Here is a 25,914-nt window from a genome sequence, read left to right as displayed (position 1 = left end):
CGTACCCTTTCTGCCCCAGCTCTTGCTACTGTAAAATGAGGCCCTTGGACTCCTGATCCAGCTGTTCAATTCTGTTAGTTACATTCTAATTTTCATAGCTGTTTTTGTTGTTGTTTTCTCATAGTATAAGGGAGACAGTTTTATAAACAAACAACTTTTATAAAGAAAATCACCTGAGATTCTATAGCATCAGCAATGTTTCAAAAATCATGTTTTCAGATTCTTTTTACAGACTGGCTGGCCATCTTGATTTATGATGAGAATATAGAATCTATGATATGCACAATGCAATATCCGTTTTCCTTATAATCATATTTCACTGATTACAAAATCCCAATATATGTTACATTTGTCACCTAACTATGAGAGATTTTACTTCCAGACAAACCATTACATTATCATTGAAATTGTGATTTACAAATATTTTAGCCTTCAATATACATGTTGTCAAAATGCAGAAAGATTTAAATTGATAAATGTCTTCCTATTGCATCTTTTCATTTTTGTGGATTATAAACAACTGTCAAATCTCCAGGGTTTCATGAAATTATCATCCTGCTATCAAAAATCGAGTTACTTTTCTGATACCTTTGCCTTTTCTTCTATAGAGAATTACTTACAGAAACACTATTTAGTATACAAATATGCTTTCAACTAAGATGAAGCTGCAAGTTATATGCAAGGGGAACAGGGAACTAGGACTGTTGGGGACAATGTGACATACCAGGAAATCTGATATCTGGCATTTACACTTATGGAGTATATAGATAGTCTTCATTTTGAAAAAGGTATCTTGATTTTTAAATATGCTTGTATTGGGAGAGCCCTTATTGACTAACATTATTTAACAAAGAGGGAGGAAAGGATGGAATAGTAAATGGGTGGAAGGAAAATACATGCGTGTTGCAAGGGGCAAAATTTCGACATTTGTAGTCTGGTTGGGAAATAAAGAATGTCCATGGGCTTCTGCCCCTTTCAATGCTTTATTCACTCAAATTACTCAATACAATTTCACTCTATAGGTTCTTAATCAAGAAAATGACAATCCTTAATGCTAAGCACTGCAGTAGACATATCAATTCACAGCAAACAATTCTAGATTAATTCTAAGCACTGCAAAACACACTTAATCATGACAGGCTAATGACAGACATTCCCTCTGCATGTTAAGTTCAAAAGTCAGATCAAAAGTCTGAAGCCTTAGGCTTTGAGTCCAGCAGATGCACACTCACTCAGACCACGGTGACCAGGTCTGGAACCAAGACAGGCTTTTCCTGGCATGGAGTGGACAGCTGGTTGAGGAGAGGGTCATAGGGAGAAGTTGCGGCTCTCACCTGGGTCCAGATGAAGTGGTAGAGTTTGAGAGTGGTGAGGAAAAAACGTTGACAAGTGATGGGATGTCAGGTGATCATCAGGCTCTCCATCTCAAGTGCATCCTTGTTTCGGCTGCCTGAATCCCTGGTCATTTGCTCTATTGTTTATACTAAATTTGGGGGCTTTTGTACCCCTTCCAATACTTATCAGCTACCACCGGATTTCTCCATGACATCATTTACCCTGGGGTCAGAAACATCTGGTCTAGTGGTCTCCACACTGATCTTCTTGCCTTTCCCTCTTATTAGGTGAGGACAGCCTGCCAGAGGCTTCACTCTGTTTATCAGGGAGAGGGGAAGTAACTTGTCTGAGGCCATACTGGAGGGCTCTGTGGGTGTGCCTGGTGAGACTGGAGTTTTAAAAATGGAGTTTTTAAAATGGAGTTGCTTAGGCTCAGGCCTAAGGCCATTCTCACAGTGGGTGAGGATTCTCAGTTGAATTCTAGCTATATTAATCAGAAAGAGATTTATTTTATTATTATTTATATTTTTGGCACCAGGGATTGAACTCAGGGGCACTTGACCATTGAGCCACATCTCCAGCCCTATTTTGTATTTATTTAGAGACAGGGTCTCACTCAGTTGCTTAGCACCCTGCTTTTGCTGAGGCTAGCATTGAATTCCTGATCCTCCTGTCTCAGCCTCCTGAGCCCCTGGGATTACAGGCATGCATCACTGCACCTGGCCAGAAAGAGATTTATTAAGATATATGGGAAACTCATATATTGGTTGGGATTGTAGAAGAAATAATTCAAACAAAGTTCTATGAACCAACCCTGGAATCATCCCAGAACTCCTTGCCCAAATCGGGAAACCACATCAAAAAACTATGCCACAGTCATTGCCCTCAGAACCACTAGCCAGACCAGGCCACTGCCACGTAGAATAGTAGAACATATGCTCTGTGCTCACCCTCTATCTCCACATAACTAATCTCCAGAGCAAAGTTTCATTTAGGGTCAAGGGAACCTGAATAGTTTGTTATTTTGTGTCTTGAAAAGTATGTTTTACCATATGGAAAACTAGCAAAATGTGCAGAGACTTCTCAATTAAAAAATAAAAATAAAGATAAAACAAAAAGATGTTTAATGCAGAATTTGTTTTATAATCCCCAAACTTGAAAGTTTAAGACTTTATTCCAGAAAGAGCTAGTGGCCTTGAAGGCAGAGACTTAAGCTAGCATATTTATTCAAAGATTCTAGCAAATTTGTTTGAAATTTTGGTTAAGACTATGCTTTCTGTTTCCCTCTGCTATTTAGAGAAAGGTGTGGGGTGGGGGGGGGGAGAATAGAATAGAATAGAATTTTAATTCCTCAGTGTTCTTCCCATTCCAGTAAAATGAACGAAAACTCACTTCTGAAATGGCAAATCAGACTTGCCTTAGTACCACTTTATCATACCTGTTTTTCTTGATTTATTTTACATAAAAATGTATGGAGATGTACAATTCTGTTTCCCCTTCTACTGTTCTGAAAATATTAGTTTCTGATCAAGTTTTTTTTTCCAAACAGGAAATGGTCTTTTCTAGTAAAAGAAGGATCCTTATCAAAATATTACTGAAAATTATGTACTTGACATAACTTTTATTGAGTAACAAACATTAAGAACAAATGAAAAATAAAAACCAAAGTTTTTCAATTTCCAGAAAGAAGACTACAAATCTAAGAAATGAAAAAGAAAATGGGTTTTCAGAATTTTGGATGGAACTGTGCAAGGGAATTAGCATCAAAATCTTGGGGAAACGAGAAGGGATTGGATTTTGGAGTAATTTTATTATAAAATTTGAAACCAGGATGATGACAGTCCAACTGGAGCCACTGAAAATATTTCCTATACCCCAAATCACAGTGTAGACAATCTACTTTCTGTGGCAGAAATAAGCACAGTCCTCTTTGATGCAAAGCTAGGCCACATTTCCTTGTACCTTTGAATATAGGTGGACTCAGGTGACAAGTTTTCCCCAATAGGCTGGTATTGCTCATGATCCAATTTTAGACCCAAGTAGTTAAGAAGTTAAGTAACTTGTCTGAGTTTCTTTCTCCACATTCTCTTTTGTCAATTTCCTGGATGGAGAGAGTGTGGCAACAGTCTTAAAAAATGGCTATTAGAAGAAATGTAAATTAAAACTATACTGAGATTTCATCTCACTCCAGCTAGAATGGCAATTATAGAGAATACAAGTAACAATAATTGTTGGTGAGGGTGTGGGGGAAAAGATACACTCCTACTTTGTTAGTGGGATTGCAAATTGGAGCAATCACTTTGGAAAGCAATATGGAGATTTCTCAAAAAACAAGGACTGAAACCACAATTTGACCTAGTTATTCCACTCTTCAGTATACATCCAAAGGATTTAAAATCAGCATACTACTGTGACACAGGTACATCAATATTCATAGCAGCAAAATTCACAAGAGCTAAGCTATGGAGCTAACCTAGGCACCCTTCAACAAATGGATGGATAAAAAAATCATGGTACATATACACAATGGAGTATTACTTAGCCATAAAGAAGAATGACTTCATGACATTTTCCAGTAAATGGATGGATCTGGAAACTATCCTGCTAAATGAAATAAGTAAATTCAAAAAAAAAGGCAAATTTTTTCTGTGATGTGTGGAAGCTAATCCACAACAAGGAAAAGGGGAGAATAGAAGTTTAATAAATTAGACAAAGGGGAATGAAGGGAAGGGAGGGAGGGTAGGAACAAGAAAGACTGTGGCATGAATCTGACATAACTTTCCCATGTTCATATAGAAATAGACCACAGTGAATCTCACCATCGTGTACATCCTCAAGAATGGGGTCTTAATTAGAATAAGCTATATTCCTATATCATTATTGTATAATTACATCAAAATGGACTCTAGTGTCATATATAACTAAAAAGAAGCAATAAAAAAAATAAAGAATAACTATTAGGATAGAAAAGGCCTGAATCCCTGAAAGACTGCATGGAGTAGGGTCCCTGCTGACTCACACTGGATTGTGAAATAAGCTACAAAGAAATTAGTATCTTAAACTGATAGGATTTTTTTTAAGTTGTTAACTTATCCTGACTGACACACTTCTATGAACATAGGATGCTTCAGGAGAAAACAGTTTTAACATAAAATTTGATCCACCTATTAAAGTTTCCACAACTCATATTTGTGGAAAAGTACACTACAAACTCTAAAGCATTTCGCAAATATATTTTATCAGAATTAATAGAAATATTAATAGCTACACAGAATTCAATGGTTCATTTGTTTTTGTTCTTTGGAATAAAAGTTGGAAAGAAATGAAGGGACAAGGAAAAATATCCTCTTAAATTGTAATTACTTGAGGAGCAGTCCATGCTGCAGGATCACAGATGTTTGGCATTCCACTACTCTAAATGCCACAGTTTTAAGAAAAAATATGAATTTATAAGAAAATGTAAAATTCATAAGACACAATTTAAAAGAAATAACAAGCCTACATCTTGACCTTGCCTTGTTTCTGTTTTTCCTTTTCCTTAATGCACTTTTATTTAATTTGGCTTAGCTATTTTAAAGATCTCATATTACTTTAGTCAGAAGCAGTGTTTTAGAATTCAGCTGGGTCACAGGAACTTTCTCACCACTCCATTCTAATTTGCAGTTTTGCTATAATAAAAGCCCTAAATATATTGCTACTGTCTAGACGTTTTATCTGAAACAAGTGTCCTTTGTAGTCTCAGAGGACTTTTCTATTTTATTTCCAGTAAATCAAAGTCTGTGAAGAGCTTCAGTTCTTATTAAGACATACCCTTCACAGTCCAGTGCCTGCCAACTGTGGCGAGCCATTGACAGTTCATTTACATATAAGTGATGGCTTCCATCAGGTAGTTGGCTCCCAACACAATGGACATTTAGAGCATATCCAATATTTCTTGTTCTTTGATGAGCACCAAGTGCCAATTTTTATATAGAAACTGACTAACTGAAAAGTGAAGCCTTCTTTCCCCTGACCTTACACTGTCTTCCCCACCTCTAGAGGGACATTGTCACTGAACTTAATGTAGAATCACATCTCTAACAGACATTCGGCAGGAGCCCTATTTGAGTCTGCTGAGAATCCGGAACAGTTAAATGTAGGAAACATGAAACAAAAGTGATCATATTGAAAAAAATATGTGTGTGTGTGTGTGTGTGTGTGTGTGTGTGTGAGTGAGAGAGAGAGAGAGAGAGAGAGAGAGAGTATACACACACACACAATTAAGAAAAAAAAATAAGCTTCTAGATCCTGCCCCAAATGCCTTCATTGCAAGCTAATCTTCATATTTTATTTCATAAAGTACTTTTATATTACTTTGTGTTAATTACACCTTATAATTACACTTACCATTTGGAATAGCAATTGTACAATACCCACTGAGAAATCCTGTACTGGAGTTGGTAAGTACCTCACATTGTAACTGCAAGTTTTTGTTACCATTTTCATAGAATAGAGGTCATAAAAATCTAGCCAAATTTTTACCCTGGTAATGTCATAAAACAAATCAAACTGATGATCTGTGACCATACTGATATTCAAATTGTGTATGATTTTCCCTCCTTTTCTTCTTAATTGTGCCATTTCCACCTTTTCAGCATACAAATAAAGAAAAAAAAACTTTGTAAAGTGAAATTCTCGGTTATCAATAAGGAGAATATATACAATTTAATTTCATAGAAAAAACAAACTTAAACTAGTATTCACTGCTTTCTTTCCCTACCAAATGTTTTATTCTAAAATTTTTTTTGCTAGACTTCATTATTGTCTTTAGCCCATCTTGGTTTGGTTTGGGTATACTCTAACATTTATATAATTCTTATAATTGGCTTTCTAAAGATTAGTTTCAGTAACTTTCATATGTATTTTTACAGTAAACTCCAGCATGAAAGCAGCCTGAAAGAGCTGTCTGTTTAAAACCAATGAATTTATCGTAAAAGTAACAGATCAAGGATAAGTACTTTGAAAAAAATAGAACACCTGTCATGCAGTTCCTGTCTCCATTCACAACTTGTCTCTATGCTGTGCAGAGATTCTATTCCTTCAACTATCGCTCCTCTCTTCTTCTTTTAATCCATCCATAAATAGAGGGTGGAGGATGAGTGGATGGATGGATAAAATTAAGTCCAATGTTTTTAAGGAATTGATGTTAGCCATTGTGCGTCAAGTTTTTCTAGACCTGAGGCAAGTAAACTCAGAATGCAAGATAGATTGATAGTGTGTCCCTTCAGAATAAGAAACGAGTAAAGGAATATAATATTCTGGCCATGCTAAAAATTACTATAGCCTCAAACCCATTTTTCAGAAGCAAATTCAAAAAAACTTAAGGGATGCTAGGTATGCTGAAAAACAAACCCTTTGATATATATTTTAGTAAAACATTACCCTATTATCATTTTAAAGAATAAAAAAGATGAATCTAACAGCATTTAATATCAGAGTCATGAGTTTTTAAAATAATTCTAAAGTTTCTTCCGAGCCTTTATTGTTAATAGAACAAAACAAATTTCAGTCTGATGAAAGCAGTACTTGACACTATGTAGTTTCATTTTATCATGATGTTTATGAAGAAGATAAAATAAGCAGTGTTCAGGCAAAGATATTTAGAAATTACAGACTAACTCATCAAAGTCCTTCTTTGCATGTACAAAAATGCTTGTCTTTTTTCCTGTTGATGCCAAATTCATCCATGGCCACTGTAAACCTTCTCTTTGGATAGACAGATTGAACCATTATAAATAACAGCACTGAATTGCTTCTCAACCTTATTAAACTTCTCGTGATTTAAAATATGCTCTCATTTTCCTTTCTCTTATCGATCTGGCCACCAATTTTCCAACAATCTGGATGTTAGCTCTTCTGAGTATTGGATGTCGATTCACTATAATACAAAAATATAATTACATTAATAAATGCTCCATGAATATAAAAGAAATTTACTATGCTTCTGGAATCCTAGAATGTTATAGAAAATTAATTATGGTTGTGCTAGAACATGTTGAAAATTTGACATGGGCACATTTCCGTCAGTCTTTTTGTATTACCTATAGATCATGCCAAGAGACTTGGGAAATACTATTGTTAGACCAGAGCTGAGGGAAGGAAGAGCAGGAACAGAGTTCTACCAATGTACAGAATACTTGAAATAAGTTAGATGTATCATGTTTTGTTATAAAAATTATTTATACCAGTTCTGATACTGATATTTGAATCAACATAAACCACTAATTGTATAGATTGCTTATATTTGGTCCATTCTTATCTATAAAAATGACACTTCAAATAAGCAATGAAAGTCTTATATTTGCCATTGCTACCATTATGCACAGCAATAATTTTTAGACAGGGTAGTATATTTTCACTGTTCAGGTCCTATAGTTGTTATTAAATAAAAACATAGCCAACTGCCCCAAAACAGTTAAGGTTGGGAGAAGAATCCACCTTAATAAAAGGGCATGAATGACTTGATGGGTTATAAGGCGCAGGGCATTATTGCCATATTTATGTATACCTGCAGAGTTGTTAGACGAAGAGTAAGGCCTTATAACAATACAACTAACTTAGGTCACATTAACAAAGGACTTGCACGGGCATCACTCCAAAAAAAGACATATCAGGCATATGAAATGATGACTACCAGGCATATGAAAAATCACTCAGCATTCATTAATCATCAAGGAAATGCAACTTAAAATCACTATGAAATGTCACATCACATCTGTAAGAATGGCTGTTATCAAAAAGTTCATAGAGATAAGTGTTGGCAAGGGTGTGGAGAGAAGGACAACCTTGGACACTGTTGGTGGGAAAGTAGACTGTGCGGCCCTTATGGTAAACAGTGTGGTGGTTCCTACAAAAGTCAAAAGTAGAGCTACCCTGCGACCCAGCAATCCCCCCTCCAAGTAGACGCTCAAAGAAATTGAACTAAACTCCTCATAAAAATTTGTGCTCCCATGTTTACCACAGCATTATTTGCAAACTGCTGGGATGTGAAAATAAACTAAGTACTGAGTTAACACATGAATGGATAAAGAAATGTGGGATATTACTACAAAAGGAGATCCTACATACCACAACATAATACTATGTAAATAAGGCAGAAACTGGAGGACATTATACTACGTGAAATAAGCCAGATGCAGAAAGGAAAGCCTGCATGATCTCACCTATGCTATGGAATTTTAGAAAAGGTTTAAGTACACAGAGGTAGATAGAGAACTAAATGGTGGTTACTAGGGGTGTCAGGCATAGGAAATGGGGAACTATAGCTCAGTGGTTACAAATTGCAAAACTGAAGGATGGACAACTGTGCGGACATGCTGTACCACATGAAGACTGCAGTTATTAAAATGCACTATATATGGGATTCTTACCAAAGGGATAGATTTTAGCTGCTCCTGACACAAAAATAAAAATAAAAATGGAAAATTATAGATGATGAATGTGTGCTTCACTATAATAATCCTTTTACCACCTGTATCTCATAATATCACATATTCCATTAAATATTCACACTAGTATTTATTTTTTAAAAATAAATTAGTTCATATTAAGAGAACTTATAAAATAATCAGTTCAGTAATTATTCCTAGTATGAATAAGGCAACCACCAATTCAGGTCCTTCTCTAGTTGCTACACTAGATAAGCAGGTTAGATTTTTATTTTTATTTTTTGGTACCAGGGATTATACTCATGGGCACTCTATCCCTGACCCTATTTCTTCATATTTTATTTAGAGACAGGGTCTCACTGAGTTGTTTAGCACCTTGCTCTTGCTAAGGCTGGCTTTGAACTCGCCTTCCTCCTGTCTTAGCCTCCTAAGCCACTGAGATTACAGGCATATGCCAAGGAGCATGGCAGTATGTTAGATCCTGAGATGAGATCTTAGTATAGAATACTTTCCTATTGTGAATTTTTTTGAAAATATGCAGTGCTAAGAATATTTAATCAGGCAGAAGAGAGCTAAAATTCAGGATTACTCAATGTAGTTACAACAGAAACATAAATATAATGATCCACGTTCTTATTCTTACACATTTGTAAATGAATCTAGGCTTAGTACACAATCTCAAGTTTCCTTATTGTTGAAATGGGCATACTATCTATCTTGTGCAGTTTTTGAAGGAATTCAAAAATATCCATCAAAAGATACATGTACAATAATACTTTATGGTCTTCTCAACTGCCAACAAATGTGGCATACTAATTCAAGGTATTAAAAATAGGGGAACCTTGGAGGTATATGGTAAACACTGTACTTTAGACTCAATATTTCTGTAAACCAATATTTCTAGAAAACCAAAATCATCATCATCATCATCATCATCATCATCATCATCATCTATGAATTTAAAAGATGTATCTAAGGCTTTGTAAATATTAAAAATATAGTAGTAATATTATCTATATTATGACATTATAATACAGGGTTTTCAAATTTCACTAAACAATTGTTTAATCTGTTGTTTCATAAATTTTTAAGTTCAGTAAAAGACCACTTCATCTTTGGAAAAATACAAATGCAAGTTCAAATGATCTTTAAAAGTAAATATTCTTGACCTTCATTTCTGTCATATGGCAGAATAGATTCAAAAAACAATCCTTTTGATTAAGTCCAATCCTGAATAAAATATTAGATGTGCTTTAACTTCATTGCTGAACTGGCAGGGAGGAAAGAAAACACAGAGGCCAAAAACAAAGTGAAATCAGTCACCTTAGTAGATATTTCAGTGCCAAAGCCATTTTTTTTTAAGTCCAAGGTTCTCTGTTAAGCCCTGGATGTCTGGGCTGCAGTCTTGGGAGGGGAGCGGGGACAGGAGATAAAACCTGGGTTCCCCCAAAGTGGATGTCTAGCACGAGACCAACACCGAGGGCTAGAGTAGGAAGGAGGAAGGAAAGAAGGCAGGAAAGGTTGGAGGATGGCCTGGGGGAGAAAGAGTGGGAGGGAAGAAAGCAGGGGAAAAAAGAAAAAGTAAAAAACCTCAATGAAGGGGACAGCAAGGAAAGCCTGTTTCCATGAGGCTGAGCAGAGGCACCATGACTCCAAAGCTGGCCCATGGTTTGGTGTTCCCATTCATGTCACTTGTGTGGTCCAAAAATACTTCCAATCTAAAGTTTGTTGGTCCCCAAGAACAAATGAAAAACCCCTTAAGAGGAAAGCAATTTCAACTAAGACCTTTAAAATATATCACAGAAGAGTATTTTATTAAAACCCAGTGTGTTACAGTGTACTTTTAAATGGAAAAGCAGGTTACCAAATAGTATCTACAATGGGATCCCAGTTTGTAAAAAGTTACATGCCCAGCAAAACATGTAAAAGATTAATATCAAAACATTAGTAGTGACTGGAATTATAATTTAGCTTCAGATATTCCTCCTTATTCTTATTTTCAGTAGAAAATATTATTTATGTGAAAAATAACAACATTAAGGGATTTTCAACTTTCTAGATTGGAATATGTGGTAGAAAGTGATTTTAATAGTAGATGGTTAAAAAACAATTAAATATTTTGGTTTACAATTCAATTATTTAAAGAAATGGTTTGGAGGGTATGGGGACAGAAAAGATGGTGGAATGAGATGGACATCATTACCCTAGATATATGTAAGACTGCACATAGGGTGCAATGCTACATCGCGGACAGGCAGATAAATGAAAAGTTGTGTGCAATTGTGTACAATGAATCAAAATGCATTTTGCTATACCTCGCTAAAATAAATTTAAAAAAGAAATGGATTGAACTTTTGAAAATGTTCAAATGAAATAGATAACATGCTGATCTGCATTACATATATCATATTCTCAGAAATGTGATTTTTTTCCTCAAAGATTTGAAAAACAATTTGCTATTTTCTTTTAAACTAGATACAAATTTTCATATCCACCATTTTATTTTATTATTTAGCATGCAAATTTGCCTGTCTACTCAAGGTTGTACATTGTTCTACACTACTGACTACTTCTTGTGAATACTTCAAAAGGAATCTTTGTAAAGCAACATGGAAAGAAAACAGAGACTGTGTAAATGCAAGTGTAGGTCATGGGGTATTTGCTGAGTCTAGACGCATGCTAAGGGTGATTAGCTGAGACCTTTCTGGGTCACCACTTCTTAATCCAGAAACAACAAACAAAACAGCAAAAACTCACAATAATTGTGTTATTCATAACGATTTAATCTTAAAATACAAGAAAGCACTACCTGGGCTGGGGTTGTGGCTCAGTGGTAGAACACTTGCCTGGCATGTGTGAGGCATTGTGTTCGATCCTCAGCAGCACATAAAAATAAATAAATAAATAGAAATAAAGGTTAAAAAAAAGAAAGCACTACCTAACATGGTATCATGGTCCTGACCAGTAGCACATAGTCATAGTCAATACAAAGCTAACTCCAGTTCTAAATGACAAACAAGGGTAAACAAATAGTTACAATTGATTTTCATACAGAGCAAGGTCCAAGCTTGAACCTAACTTTTGTTTACTTTAGGATTTCAGAAAGGGATATGTCCAGAACAATGAAAGAATAAATCCTTGAGGGTTCCCTTTGCAAAAAAACAAGAATCCTTTTGTGGGGATGGGGGCAAAGTGAGCTGAATGTCTGGGTCGTGGTCCATAAACACAGCAGCAGTTGGCAAAGTTCTGCAAGATTCTGGAAGATCCTGGGGGGTATTACTTTGAGAGGAAGGTCCCTAGTGAATAAGTCGAAATGTCTAAAAAGTTATTCTCCCACACAAGGTCCTGGGATGCTGAGAGCCCAGGACATCAGGGTCTGAATTTAAAAAAAAAAAAAAAAAAACAACTGTGGTTCAAAGGACAGGAAAGGGGCTTCTCCCCTCAGCAGGTTGACTTAGACCCATGTGTCATCACCACAGAAGAGTCTAGACAGGTGCTGGAACAGAAGCAGCAAAACACTTTCACCAGGGTTCCCAAACTTCAGAGTAGCAGCAGCAGACACCTCAAGAGGGCAGGGGCGGCTGTGGTGTGGTGTGGGGCTGGAATTGTGGAATTCTATGCTACAACCCAAAGTGATGGATTTGTGAGCACATGCAAAATACACTAGAATTTCTAGATATTTCTGAGGTTATTGGGACTGCTTTCAAGAGACCAGAGGTTGTGACCATTTTTGTGCCTATATATTTCTGTGTGTGTGTATGTATATGTATATGTATATATATGGGGTATGTAGTTGGATATTGTTTTGAAACATTAAAATCCTCACTGCTCTTAGCTCCTGACTCTGATATTCAGGTAAAACTAATGGCTTCCTAAAGACTGAAAATAAATCATCTAATCTCTGATGCTTACCAATTTTAAAACAAGGAAAATTATTGTAAGTAGCTAATAAATATTCTATTCTTGAAGTTTTAAATAATCAGATTGTTCTTTGATAATTTGCAAAAAAGGAAAGCATAGCTATTTAAAATGATTCGAATTGTAATATTCCATACATGCATGTCCCTCAAGCAGAAAAATCTAAGAACACAGAAGACAGCTGCATTTCAAGAAGGAAGTTAAAAAACAAAAAGAAAAGCAAAAAACCATACTTTCAAAAGTAAGCCTTCCACTTGGAAGTGTATGGCTTTGCTCAGAATGAATGGTATTTTGGGGATCCAAGAAACCAGAATCTGGAAAACTCAGCACATGGAGCCATATGGTGAGGAAGATTGTGTGATGAAGAGAACCCTTTCCAATTTAATGAAGTAAGTATTGAACTAGCAGATTGGTGGGAGAACAAAAGACAGACATTGAAGGGCACCTGAAAAAAAGATCAGGCTCTGGGATGTGTGTGTGTGTGTGTGTGTGTGTGTGTGTGTGTGTTGTGTTTTACTGGGAATTGAACCCAGGAGCATTCTACCACTGAGTTACATCTCCAATCCTTTTTGATTTTTTTTTTTTTTAATTTTGAGACACGGTTTTGCAAAATTGTCTGAGCTTGAATTCCATCCATCTGCCTCAGATTCGAAAGTAGCTGGGATTATAGGCATGTGCCACCAAACCCATCCTCTTATCCCCTTGTCTCTTGCCCTGAAGGAGTAGGAAATAGAAACTTAATGATGGAAAGCACTTAGAGTCAGTGGGAGAATCTAGCAGTAGGGAGCTTTTGTTGAAAGGGGCTTCATTCTTCTTTAAAAAGCCATGTGGTCAAAATAGTGCTAAGCAATATGGGAAACAGTATTTAGGATCTGCAACCATAGGAAACAGATAGCATTGCAATGTGGTATGAGGACACCTACTGAGATTACTGAATGTCCTGAGGGTACCTGGGAATTCTGAGAATGCTGACTGATTAGAAGAAGCTATGCGTTCAACTACTGGGACCATAGCAGATATTAAGAATGGATGCCAGTGAATGGCTCCCAAGGTTCAGGTGAAATGATTTATAGCACGGAAGAGTCCATCAAGGAGAGGAGATTGCATTCAGGATGTCTCTCAGTAGATGAAAGAAATGAGAGAGCAGGTCTATTATGAATGGGTGCCCAGGCACAGATTAAAAATAGAGGATGAAAGAGATGGAATATATAAATAACAGGAGCAGCATAAAAACACAAAATTTAGAAATGTCACTTATAGAAAGAAGTTAGTCTGATTACTAGCAGGGAAAATGGTTCTACACTTAAGGATAAAACTGTACATACCTTGGTATGAACGTTTCATCCTAAGTGACTGCAACACAATAAAAGGCATGGAAAAAAAGAAAGAAGCTGACCCAAGTAACTTCAGAAAATGAGTTCTGGTTAGAAACTGGAGGTTAAAGACAAAATGCAGATGGATATACAATCACAGATGGGTAAGTGTATGTGTGTATATAAGCATGGGCATTGTTTGTGTTATAGAGGAACAGTGCTAGGAATGAGTGACACCGTCGGTAGCAATGAGCTCCTCCAGTGAACCGATCTTGTTTTCCAAATATCACTTTCCAATAGAAGCAGCCAGTACTACTGAAGAAATGGACGATTCTAGGGTTTGGCCAGAGCTAATACAAGAAGCTCCTATAGAACTGTGTAGTGACAAAAAGTAAGGAAGTACTCAAAAGACCAAAAAGATTGGGACATGTCAAAGGGACTGAGGAGCCAACCTGGAAAAGCTCTCAATGTCTAACGTTATCTAAAATTGAAGAATATTAATAGCAAAATAATGTAGCATTAGAATATAACTCAAATTATAAAATAAACATATGTTAGTAAATACTTGATTGGATAAATAGGAGAGGAAAAAGTCTTTATTACATAATAATTCTTAATAATATATGCAGATGCTTCCATATCTAGAAAGAAAAGTTTAATTTTGTCCCCTTTCTGTCCTTTGGATATGGGATAGACTTAGTTTCATGCTTCCCAAAAACAACTCGTAGAAAGGGCATGTGTGAATTTATAGTAGAGAAACCTGACAAATACTACCTTGGTCAGGTGATCAAGGTTAATATCATCAGTCATAAGTCATACTGACAGCAAGTTTCTGTAGAGATAATGTACTGAAAAGGGCACTTAGCTTCTCGATGTTCTTTCAAAAATTGTGCAACCCCATTTTAACCATGAGAAAAACACGTAACAAACCCATGTTGAGAACATTCTGCAAAATACTTGTCCAATAATTCTCAAAACTGTCAAGATCATGAATCAATAAGGAAATACTAAGAAACTGCCAGAACACTAGGAGCCCAAGAACTCAAGCCAAGAGAACACAAAGTGGTATTTGAGATCGCATCCTGAAGGGCAAAAAAAGACATGAGTGGAAGGATTAGTAGCATCCAAATAAAGTCTAGAGTTTGCTCAATCACAATGTGGAAATATTGGTTCCTTAGTTTTTATAATAATATACCCCAAGTACCACAATTATATAAGGTATCAGTAGGAGAACTGAGAGAGGGAATTCTGTACTAGGTTCACAGTCATCTGTAAATTTAAATTGTTCCAAGATAGAAATGACAGAATAACAACTGGCATTCAATACACTTGATTCGGTGTCAGGCACTGTATTGAGTGCTGTACTTATGTTAACTCAATTTCTCTTTCTATTAGTACCTGTTGCTAGCATCATAATTATGAGAAACTAAGACTATTATGAGTGACAAGTTTCACTAAGCAGTAGGAAATATTGACCCACATGGATTTCAAAACTGTTATAACTCATTGGAAACCAAGCAGCACCTAAGCCACTCGTTTTTTTTTTTTTTTTTTTTTTTTTAAGATGGATAAATTTTTATTAGAACTATTTTACTTAAGTTCACATCATAAATATATAAGGCACCTTTCCAAAAGGAAACAAAAATAAAAAAATAAATGTCTTTAAATGTGGACTTTCTTAACATCTATCCAGAGCATGGGCTCATGTTCTCTTTATCACTTGGAATTTTCAAAGCCAAATATCAGGAGAGACTTTCTTATTCTACATTAAATTGTTGTCTGTCTTTAATTATGCAAGTGTTATACCTTCAAACCACCAGTAATTCATTTATTTCTCTCACTGTACTAATCCCAAGGACAGTGTCTTACAGATAACTGAATATTCAGTAAATAATATTGACAATGCTTGTATTTTAACAGAAATGACATATTCACATTTTGTTTCTTTCACTTCAGAATTATTCATGGAAATCCCTCTAAACCAACAAATATAGATATAATTCATTATTTTAAGTGCTACATAATATTCTGTGAGATTAATAGATAATAATCTCTTATTAACAATTACTTAGTTCCCATTTTCAAACTACTAATAATGCTAAAATAAGCTTTTTTGTTCATTTAGCAGTGCTTTTATTTCCATGGGATAGATTCCCAAGGTGGAAGTGCAGTCAAAAGTATATATGCATGAAACTAAAAATAAATATGTATATTTATTTCATACATATTGCTAAGTTGCTTTCTAAAATTCTATGAAATTCATATTGCTACTAATAGTGTGACAAGCCAGCAATAGCAGTTATTATTTTATCTTGCCTGGTTTAATTTGTGCCAATATGAAAAGGGTTGATCCCATTGTATTTCCACAGGTAGTGACCTGGAGCATCTCAGTTTAAGATGGATAGCAGTAGATTTGGTTTTATGAATCGTTTCTCTGCATCTTTGGCCTATTTTGCTCTTAGATTATCTCCTTGTTTTCATTTTAAATAGTTCATTGTATTAAACCTCCGTCTTCTAGCATGCAATTCCCCTTCCCATCAATTTTTTAGATTTATTTATGATATTTTTCCATAGAAAATTTTTGAAAATTTAAAAAATCAAAGTCACTTATCTTTTATTTCATATTCTTTCTTTTTCTTTTTGTGTTGGGGATTGAACTTAGGGCCTTGTGCATGTGAGGCAAACACTCTATCAACTGAGCTACATCCCCAGCCCATCATATTCTTTCTTAAGAGTATATTTATTGCTCCTATAGTAAATAATTGATTCTCTAGCTTGATTTTCAGAAATTTTATTCATCTCTTTATCTATCTCTATCTCTCTATCATCTATCTAATTATTTAAACTGGGTATTGAATTTTATCAATAGTTTTTATAATAATTAATAATATATACTTGTTGTCTTTGATGTATTATTATAATGAAGTATGAGAACAGAATTCTTAACATGGCAGCATTCTTATATTCCTAGAATAGTATGTGTTTGGGCTTTATGATACCATTTAATATATAACTGAGTTTACATTTTACCTTTTCTTACATTTACCTATGACCATTAATATAAAGAATGTTTAACCATTTTCATCTTGGAAGAGACCTTCTTTGGATTGTTCAGGTCCCATTAGAAGAAATCTACTCTCAATAAGAGCTCTCCAGCCAAGTTTATATAAAAGTAGCTTGCGTTGTTCCCATTACCTAGATCTCATTCTCTGTGTGGTGGCTACAAAGTGAAGTTTTGAAGCAAGGACACAAGAGATAAAAATATAAGAGCAATCTCAGGTTTTTAATCTGAAATTCTTTCTCATCATATTTCTTCTTTTGAGGCATTAAGTGGTTGGTAGAAAAGTACAGGCTAATACAAGTTGAAGACTTCAGAGTCTATGTGAAAGACAAAAGTAAATTTCTCTGAGTTGATATAAATCCTAGTAATCCAAACAAATAGACAAAATTAACATAAGTAGGCCCAGTTAGAAAACACATCTGTATTTATTTACATACTTTGAAAATTAATAAACTAATTAATTGATTTTTGGTACCAGGGATTGGATGCTTAACAACTCAGACACATCCCCAACCCTTTAAAAATATCTTATTTTGAGACAGGGTCTTGCTAAGTGGCTTAGGGCCTTGCTAAATTGCTGAAGCTGCCTTTGAACTTGCAATCTACCTGCTGGGATTATGGGTATGGGCCATTGCGCCCTGCTACTCTAAACTTAAACTCATTTAATTAAAATGGTCATGATTATTTGTTCTGTCATATAAGTTCAGGCAATAATTTCTCAGTAAATAAGTCTATCTCAAAAACATTTCTGTGGAGCTGAGTGCATGAAAAACCCCATTTTCAAGTCTTTTAGATTTACATTTAGTATTTCTCGGCTCCCAGGGATGGCCATCGCTAGACCTAATTTAGTGGCATGTCCCATGACCAAGTCACTTTTCTCTATTTGATAATTTTCATTAATTTCTCAAGCTTTAAGAAAATTTTTGTAATTAGTCTGAATGAATAATTGAAAATACCACCACCAAAACTTGTACAAACTGTTAAGTCCCGCAGTGGTAGAGACATTCTCTCATTCTCAGAGGTCCAAGTTTATCTTATTTGGATGTTATCTGAAGGAAGAATTTTAAATCCCTCAAAAATGAGTTGTTTGTGGTCTTGGTTAAAACTTACCGTTGGTTGGAAATGTAATGAAGAAATTTACTTCAAATTTCTTCAATTAATGAATTTCTGTGATGTTGAATAGATTTTCTTCTCTTTCTGGCATATCTTATCTTGATCAGGGCACTTGGAATAAAATTTTAAATTTTGACTTCAAAATTATCAGCATACTGCTTGGCATTGTGACATTATCCCAAGAGTCATAAAGTTTAGTCTTGCTGATGCCTATATTATACCATTCTAGCCTACAAAACTAACCAACCAAAACCAACAATAAAAATGAAATGTACTCTTAGCTCAAGTACAGAGCAATTTTAATGTTGAGTACAGTAAGTTTGTTTTAAAATTCTGGGCTATAGGTCCCACAAGATAACCCAAATATAAGTCAGGGATCCATGTGACCCCATTTCTGGCATAATATATGCTAATAATAAATGATTATAATTTTATACTTCTCTAAGGTAGTGATCGAGAATTCCAGTTTTTACACATAAGAAAATGTCAAAGATGTAGCTTCTTAAAAATTCTTTAAAAATAATCTCTAGAAATGTTTTCATTCAACCAGTCAATATTTTTTACATACCCCCTTGAAACTCCTTTTAAAACTATACTCTCCATTTATTCTTCTGCTCCTCAATGATCCCCAACACCAAGCCAATGAGTTCTTTGTCACTATCCTCTAATTTTTACTACTCATAGCATCGGCTAAAAACCTTTCACTCTTATATCCAAATATCAAGAAGTGTTCCATTGTCATACTTCCTTATTCTCCTTTTTCTTACACAAACCTAGATGGCTCAGGTCAATCATACCACGTGGCCTTTTGATTCAATTAAGAGATTCCATAAATACAAGATACATACGTGCTCACTTCGGCAGCATGTATACTAAAATTGGAACAATATAAAGAAAATTAGCATGGCTCTTGTGCAAGAATGACATGCAAATTCATGAATCGTTCCATATTTTTAATGTGAGGATCATTATTATCCAAAGTGTATGTATGAAGACACACGAATTGGTGTGAGTATATTATGTATACAATCAGAGATAGGAAAAATTGATCTCTATACATGTAATAAGAATTGTAATGCATTCTGCTGTTATATATAAATAAAAAATTTCAAAAGTCATCCTAATTGGTGAAAATACAAATTCACAAAATACAAATAACACAGGGAAATAATGTTTGAAATAGAAAATAGTAAATGTCTACTTGGAATAATTTCTGTGCAAAAGTAAAAATAAAATAAAAAGATATATGAAGCTGCTTGTGGTATAACAGAAATAGTGTTTTAGAGTTGGTTTTTAAAATAGTAGTTCACTCTAAATAATAATCAAAGTATAGTACAGTAAATATTTAAACCATATTGTACATAATTGTGCTATACTTTTATGTGCCTGGAAGTAAAATAGGTTTGTTTACATTGGAATCATCACAAATGTGAGCAGGGTCTCACTGAGTTGCTTAGTGCCTCACTTTTGCTGAGGCTGAGTTATGAACTCGACATTCTCCTGCCTCATCTTTCCAAGCTGCTGGGATTAGCCTGAGATAATTTATAATGTAATCTGTGTCTAAAAAATATAATAAACAGCAAGAGATGATTCTCAAAAGGATGCAAAAACTATATTTTTGTTCTTAAAATTTCCAAGAAAAAATAAAAAGTTGACTAGACTGATATTGGTAAAGTAAATTCAGTAACTAACTTTAACTTGGTTTCTGGCAGTACACAGATTGAACACAGGGATGCTCTACCACTGAGCTGTATGCCCAGATCTTTTCATTTTTTATTTAGAGACAGAGTCCAGCTAAGTTGCAGAGGATGGCCTTGAACTTGTGATCCTCCCATCTCAGCTTTCCAAGTTGCTGGGATTACAGGTGTGCACCACTGTACCCAGCTAAATTTAAAATGTTTTTAAAAATATCTTGGATTTTATGTTGTGCTAGACACTATTAAAATTTTGTATGAATTATTTTATTCATTTCTTAATCACATTCCAATATAACAGCATTATAACCTCAAGTTTTCATATAAGAAAACTGAGGCATAGAAATTTTAGGTAAATTTCTCATAGTGATATTTTTAGTAAATTCCATAACCAGATTCAGACTTAAGCCGTGGTGGTGAAGTGCCTGAGTCCAACAAGCAACACAAATGACCTCAGCAACAAAACAGAAATAATTAATCACATTACATAAGCACTTTACATCTATTTTCTCATCCATTCTTGTCACTGAGTCTATGAGATGTTACTCTTATAATTCTCATTTTAAGGATGAGAAAACTAAGATTTACACAAGTTACATAACTGATAGAAAAGACCATATTCTTTTTTAAAATATATTTTTAGTTGTAGATGGGCACAATACCTTCATTTTGTTTATTTATTTTTATGTGGTGTTGAGGATCAAACCCCAGTGCCTCACCTACACAAGGCAAGCACTCTACCACTGAGCCACAACCCTAGCCCCAAGACCACATTTTTAATGAGTTGCAAGATCAAGATTGAAATCTAAACTATCAGTAAAATGTACCTTTACTTCTCTGAATATTAATTACTTATATAAATAATTCAGATATATGTTTACATTTTATATAAACTAATGGACAGAAGGTAGTTACTACCCAAGTCTTAATTGCAGGGGCATCTTATAAATATAGTCGCCCTTTTAAAAAAATTAAAAGGGCAACTATATTTACTAAATGGTCCAGTAATTGAAATGCAAAATAACTATACAAGTATTGGCAGATATTTTTCTGTTCCTGGATATTGGATCCGTAGTGGGTATTATGGGATAACTCTCCCTTTCAATCTTTCTTAGACCTAAAGTAGTCAGAAATTAAATTAAATTAAGTTAAATTAAATCTTATAAATATAGTTGCTCTTTTTTAAAAGAGCAACTATATTTATAAGATGCCCCTGAAACTAAGCTTGGGTAGTAACTACCTTCTGTCCATTAGCTGCACTTAACACAACATCCAGAAGACAGAAATGAGGTGGAGACCATTTTTCTGCCCCACTCCCCATCGGTATTTCAGTTCTTTCTGGCAAGGTCTAGAAAAAGTGAGCTTGTCTTGCTGCGTGTTCCAAGGCTTGTTACCTGGATTCCTGGGTGACCAGCAGCAGTCACAGCAGCAGCAGACTGTGGGGTAAGGATCTTGGTGGATCAGCCTTCCATTGTTCTGTCCTGGAACCCAATTGCCTTCAGCCCTCTAGCAATGTTTTAAAATAACTTCTATCAAATCCTTATTTTTTCTTAACATTATAGTGTGCATTTCATTACCTTCACTGAGCCTTGGCTGATAAAGTATGTGCTGTTTAAATTGTATTACTGCTGGTTGACAGAAGTTCTGGCAGCCGATGCCTTTCAGAGATTGAAGTGCGGATGGGTCTTAGTTTTGCCTCCTGGTGCATTTCAGTCTGCTGTGATTTGAATGTCTCTCCAAAGCTCATGTTGAAACTCAGTTGCCAGTCTGCTGGGGAACTGGGAGGTGTGAACTTTAGAGGTGTCAGAAATAATCCATTCTCATGGATACATTAATGTCATTATTGAGGGAATGGGCTAGTTAGTCCAGGGGTAGCTTTGCCATGAAACTAGGTTGTCCTGTACGCTTCATCTTGTCATATGATGTCCTCTGCCATGTTATGATGCAGCAAGAAGGCTCTTCCCAGATCTGTCCCCTCATTCTTGGTCTTCCCAGCTCCAGAACTGTGAGGAGTATATTTCTTTACTTTGTAAATTATCCAGTGTCAGATATGCTCTTACAGCAACACAAAGTGGACTAAAACGTAATCCATCTTCATCACCCCAATCCCCTTGTTCACTACTCCAAAGCTATCTTTGAAAATCATTTTGACAGGGGCTGGGGTTGTAGCTCAGTGGTAGAGCACAAGACTTGCACGTGTGGGACACTCAGTTCCATCCTCAGCACCACATAGAAATAAATAAAGGTATCATGTCCATGTACAACTAAAAAAAACTTTTAAAAAATCGTTCTGACAGCCTACCACAACCTTTGGTTGTAGTTTAGAAGTGTTTTAAAAGAAACAGAAAATTCTGGAAGCAGGATGTTCAGATTTTTATTTAAAACATTTTCAACAATGAAGTTTCTGACCAAAAGATTCCTTCCTTCCTTCCCTTTCCTCACTTTCATTCCCTGGTGTATCTGAACTAGGATGCGCTAATATCAAGCTCTTAAACCCTCCTTTATTCATTTTCCACATACTTTTTACCCCTGGTAAAATACCCCTTTCCATCCTTCACTTCTGCTGTTATTGCTTCTTAACCCTTGCTCTGAATATTTTGTTTCAAAAAGGGTGTATGTGCTGTGGCCTGATAGTTGACATTTGCTTGAAAATTAGATGTCTAGACATATTTAAAAACAGAGGCCAAAATCATCCCCAGTCCCTTGCTCTGCCACAAAATTTCATGCAAAGTTTAAGTACTAAGAAACACACCTCTTTTTCTCTCCCTCCCTTCCCACTCATTTTAAAAATCTTTTTGGATATTCTATTTCAGCAAAATTTATCCTAAAACTAGCCATTAAGTTAGTCCCAAATCCATTCAGTTTAAAAGCTCAGTAACTTTGTATTGGTACCAGAGTACCTTGCTTCGTTTGTTCTCAGCTGCACACTAAAATAAATACCATACATATTTATACATGATGGGAGTTGGGAAGAATATCAGGAGGGTAAACAACATTTGGAAAAACCAACAGCCATTTGTTTCTTTGTACCTGATCAAAAATACATTCAGCTGGTATTTGTGCTACTACATAGATGGGCGCCTACAGGCCATCTGATACTTCTGCTCTCGTCCTCGTCCTCTTTCCCTGCAGAAGGAGGGGAGGAGGCAGAGACATCAAAACTATATCCAAGTCCCAGAATGCCATGGCTAAGCCAGAGAAGCCTAACACAACAGAGTCCTCATCCCCAGAAGTAAGTTAGTTCCCACTTTTTGGTGTCTGGATGGCTGGGAATTGGAAATGTTTTTTTAAAAAAAAAAAAAAAATTAAAAATAAAAACTAAGTCAACAATTGCTACTCTCAAATTTTATTTTCAGTATTAGTTTTATGGTTTGTCAGTTTAATTTAATTTAATTCTATGGAATGAAGAACAGGCACTTTTTATACTTTGGTTTCTTCCTGAACCTTTTGCAAAAATACAGTTCCCATTGCTACTTTCTTGCTACCAATTGTGGGGTTTTTTTACATACTGTAATTTAATTTATAGATTTTTCCTCCAAATTCATGTTTCCTCATATTCAGATGGAAGTATGGAATTTCCTCAGCAAACATGCTGCCAGATTATTTAAACTTGGAAATGAAATAATCATTGGATGAAACAAACAAATGTCCATTCCCTCTTCACTAACGGATCCAGAGCAATATTTGAATATTTTGTGTTTTGAATGATTTGTTATGAAAAATTTCCAACACAGTAAAACCATGAAAGAGCCAAACAGTGAAAACCTTGATTCTACAAGTGATATTTGACTCTGTCTTTTTAATCATATATCTGTCCATCTATTTTTTCTTGTTTGGGGATATTGTAGCCACTTTATAAGTGAAATCAACTGAAAAAAAAATTCTGAGCCTGATTTAATAGAAATATCCCCACCCCACCTTCAGAATGTTTTCCCACTTTCTGAATTTAGTTTTTCCTATGTAAAAATTATGATAAGAATCTGGCAAGTATTAGAAGTGAACCGTGGATTATGACTCACATTTCAATACTTTCTGTAGGTTTGCCCGTGTTTTTCAATAAAGTAGAGTTTGTTGAGTAGTAGAGGAGAAAGGGTTATCACTGAGCATCGGGCTCATATATAAAGCTCCTTACATGCCATCGCTCTGCCCTCAATTTTTAAATAATGGGATTTTATAAAAAGACTGAATAAAGGACTCTAAAGCGATAAACTACAGAGAGATACAAGACACTAGTGCCAAAAAGCAGATAGCATTCAATTAGTTTTTTTAAAAGCATTCTTATCACATCTCCTCCTAATATTAGCTTTCTCCATAAACAATAGCCTGCTGCAATATTGCCAGAGTTGCCCAGCTGAGATGACATTGTGCAGTGACAGATGATAGGGCTGGGCCGAAGCTGTGGATGTTATTCACAAATGGCACTCAATGGCCCTTCAGTTTTAAAGATTATTCTATGACTCTAACATGAAACCAGATTCATATTTATGGGGTAAGCGAGATAAGAAACGTATTTTTTCTACAATAAAAAAATTAACTAAACATATCTTGGGGGCCCACTTTTGAGCAGCTCATTTTTATCTAACAGAATAGTCCAACATACAGAAGTAACAAACACAGATAATTCTGTGTTTTTTTTTTTTAAAAAAGCTTTAAATCTTACATGTCTATTCAAGACATCCATTTAGACTTTTAGACTGCATTTACTTTAAAATGAAAATGAAGTGGGTATGGCCAAAAAAACTCTTTACAATCTATTTTGATAATGCCATTCACCCTGGGTTATGTCAGTCTCTCTTGTTGAAATATATGAATAATTTGCCCACATGAAGCTTTTGGTTTTAACTAAAGTTTATAATCATATTTCATAACCAGTTTGTTTTCCTCCAGAAGACAGGAATCTTTCACATTTAGAGCAGTAAATAAATAAATCATTACTTTAATCTGTTTAGTAAAAAAGCTTCTTTTTAATACCTTTTGGACAACTCAATAGAATTGAATAAATTGACCTTCATAACAAAATTTATTTGTTATGACCTTCATAACGAAATATTTATTTATTTATTTATTTATTTATTTTTATTCAGATGTTAGAACTAAAATTAAAGTGAGGCATACTAAATTTTTGTAACATGATGAATATTTCTAATCAAGACATAAAGCAATTATTCCTAGCTTATCTCTCATAACCACAGATTTCTGAACCTTATCCATGAGGCCCTAAAAGTCTGGCCCCTTCCTTCTTCCCAATCGCATCTGGAATGTCCCAGGGCTCCCAGTCAAATCAAGCCTCTACTGTCCTCTTACCTCTTCAGCCTCCTCCCAGTGTGTTAGGGACTCTTCCTCCTCCTCTGACCTGGGATCCTACTGTGAGCCTTGAACTTCTCCAAAGCTGCTCCTCTCCCATTTCACCTTCTTCTTCAGCTCAGGAATCTCTCCATCTTTTAAGGGTCCAGGCTTCAATCATTAGACTTTGATTCTTTTCCTGAACCCCACAGCTGGTCCTGCTGGCTGTATCTCCTGAAGACATTCAAAATCTAAACACTTACCACCATCTCCAGAGGCCCCTTCTCCCAAGCCGTTACTGCCTGGGCTACTCCACCTTCTCCTAAGAGCCCCCGTTCTGCCTCCTCCTCTGCCCTCAGTTTCTTTCTTTTCAGTGGCCAGGGCATAAAATGTCCCTCTTTTGCTCCATTAAACTTTCCCCTTCCCGCACACTCGAGGACATAAACCCTACCATGCCCCTCCAGTTAGCTCCCCTACTTCAGGTCCAGCTATTCACCTCCTCATTCATTTTTTTTCCAACTGCCTGGGTTCCTCAGCTGGTCTGAAACCCTCTACACACTCTCTGCTCAGGACCTTTGTCTGTGCCGTTCACTCTTTTAATCAGAATTTCTCCTGAATTATTCACTTAGCTCCATTCCTCGCATCCTTCAGGTCACATTCTGAATGCAGTTTCTCCAGGCCACCTGCTATGGTTTGCCTAATTGTTAAAGACACAGTCCTCAAAGGGACTCTATTGGGAAGTGCTTGAAGCACTAGGTGGCAGGACTTTG

General features: G+C 35.5%; 1 protein-coding gene and 1 non-coding gene across 2 annotated transcripts in view; one reads left to right on the top strand and one right to left on the bottom strand.

Annotated features, from left to right (window-relative positions):
• Positions 1-7,139: 7,139 nt before the first annotated feature.
• The window catches only part of Iqcm (IQ motif containing M), a 320,965-nt gene continuing 302,190 nt past the window's right edge, over positions 7,140-25,914 (bottom strand). Inside the window, exon 14 of the mRNA XM_071614029.1 lies at positions 7,140-7,252. Within this exon, the coding sequence (XP_071470130.1) occupies positions 7,140-7,252 (113 nt within the window). The remainder of the gene's footprint in view (positions 7,253-25,914) is intronic.
• LOC114085612 (U6 spliceosomal RNA) lies at positions 19,016-19,122 on the top strand. Its single transcript, XR_003581502.2, has one exon. It is a non-coding gene; the product is annotated as a U6 spliceosomal RNA (small nuclear RNA).

The sequence above is a fragment of the Marmota flaviventris genome, chromosome 7 (genome assembly GCF_047511675.1).
Source record: "Marmota flaviventris isolate mMarFla1 chromosome 7, mMarFla1.hap1, whole genome shotgun sequence".
NCBI classification, from domain to species: domain Eukaryota; kingdom Metazoa; phylum Chordata; class Mammalia; order Rodentia; family Sciuridae; genus Marmota; species Marmota flaviventris.
The sequence above is the reverse complement of the archived record's forward strand: the minus strand, read 5'-3'. Positions and strand labels throughout refer to the sequence as shown.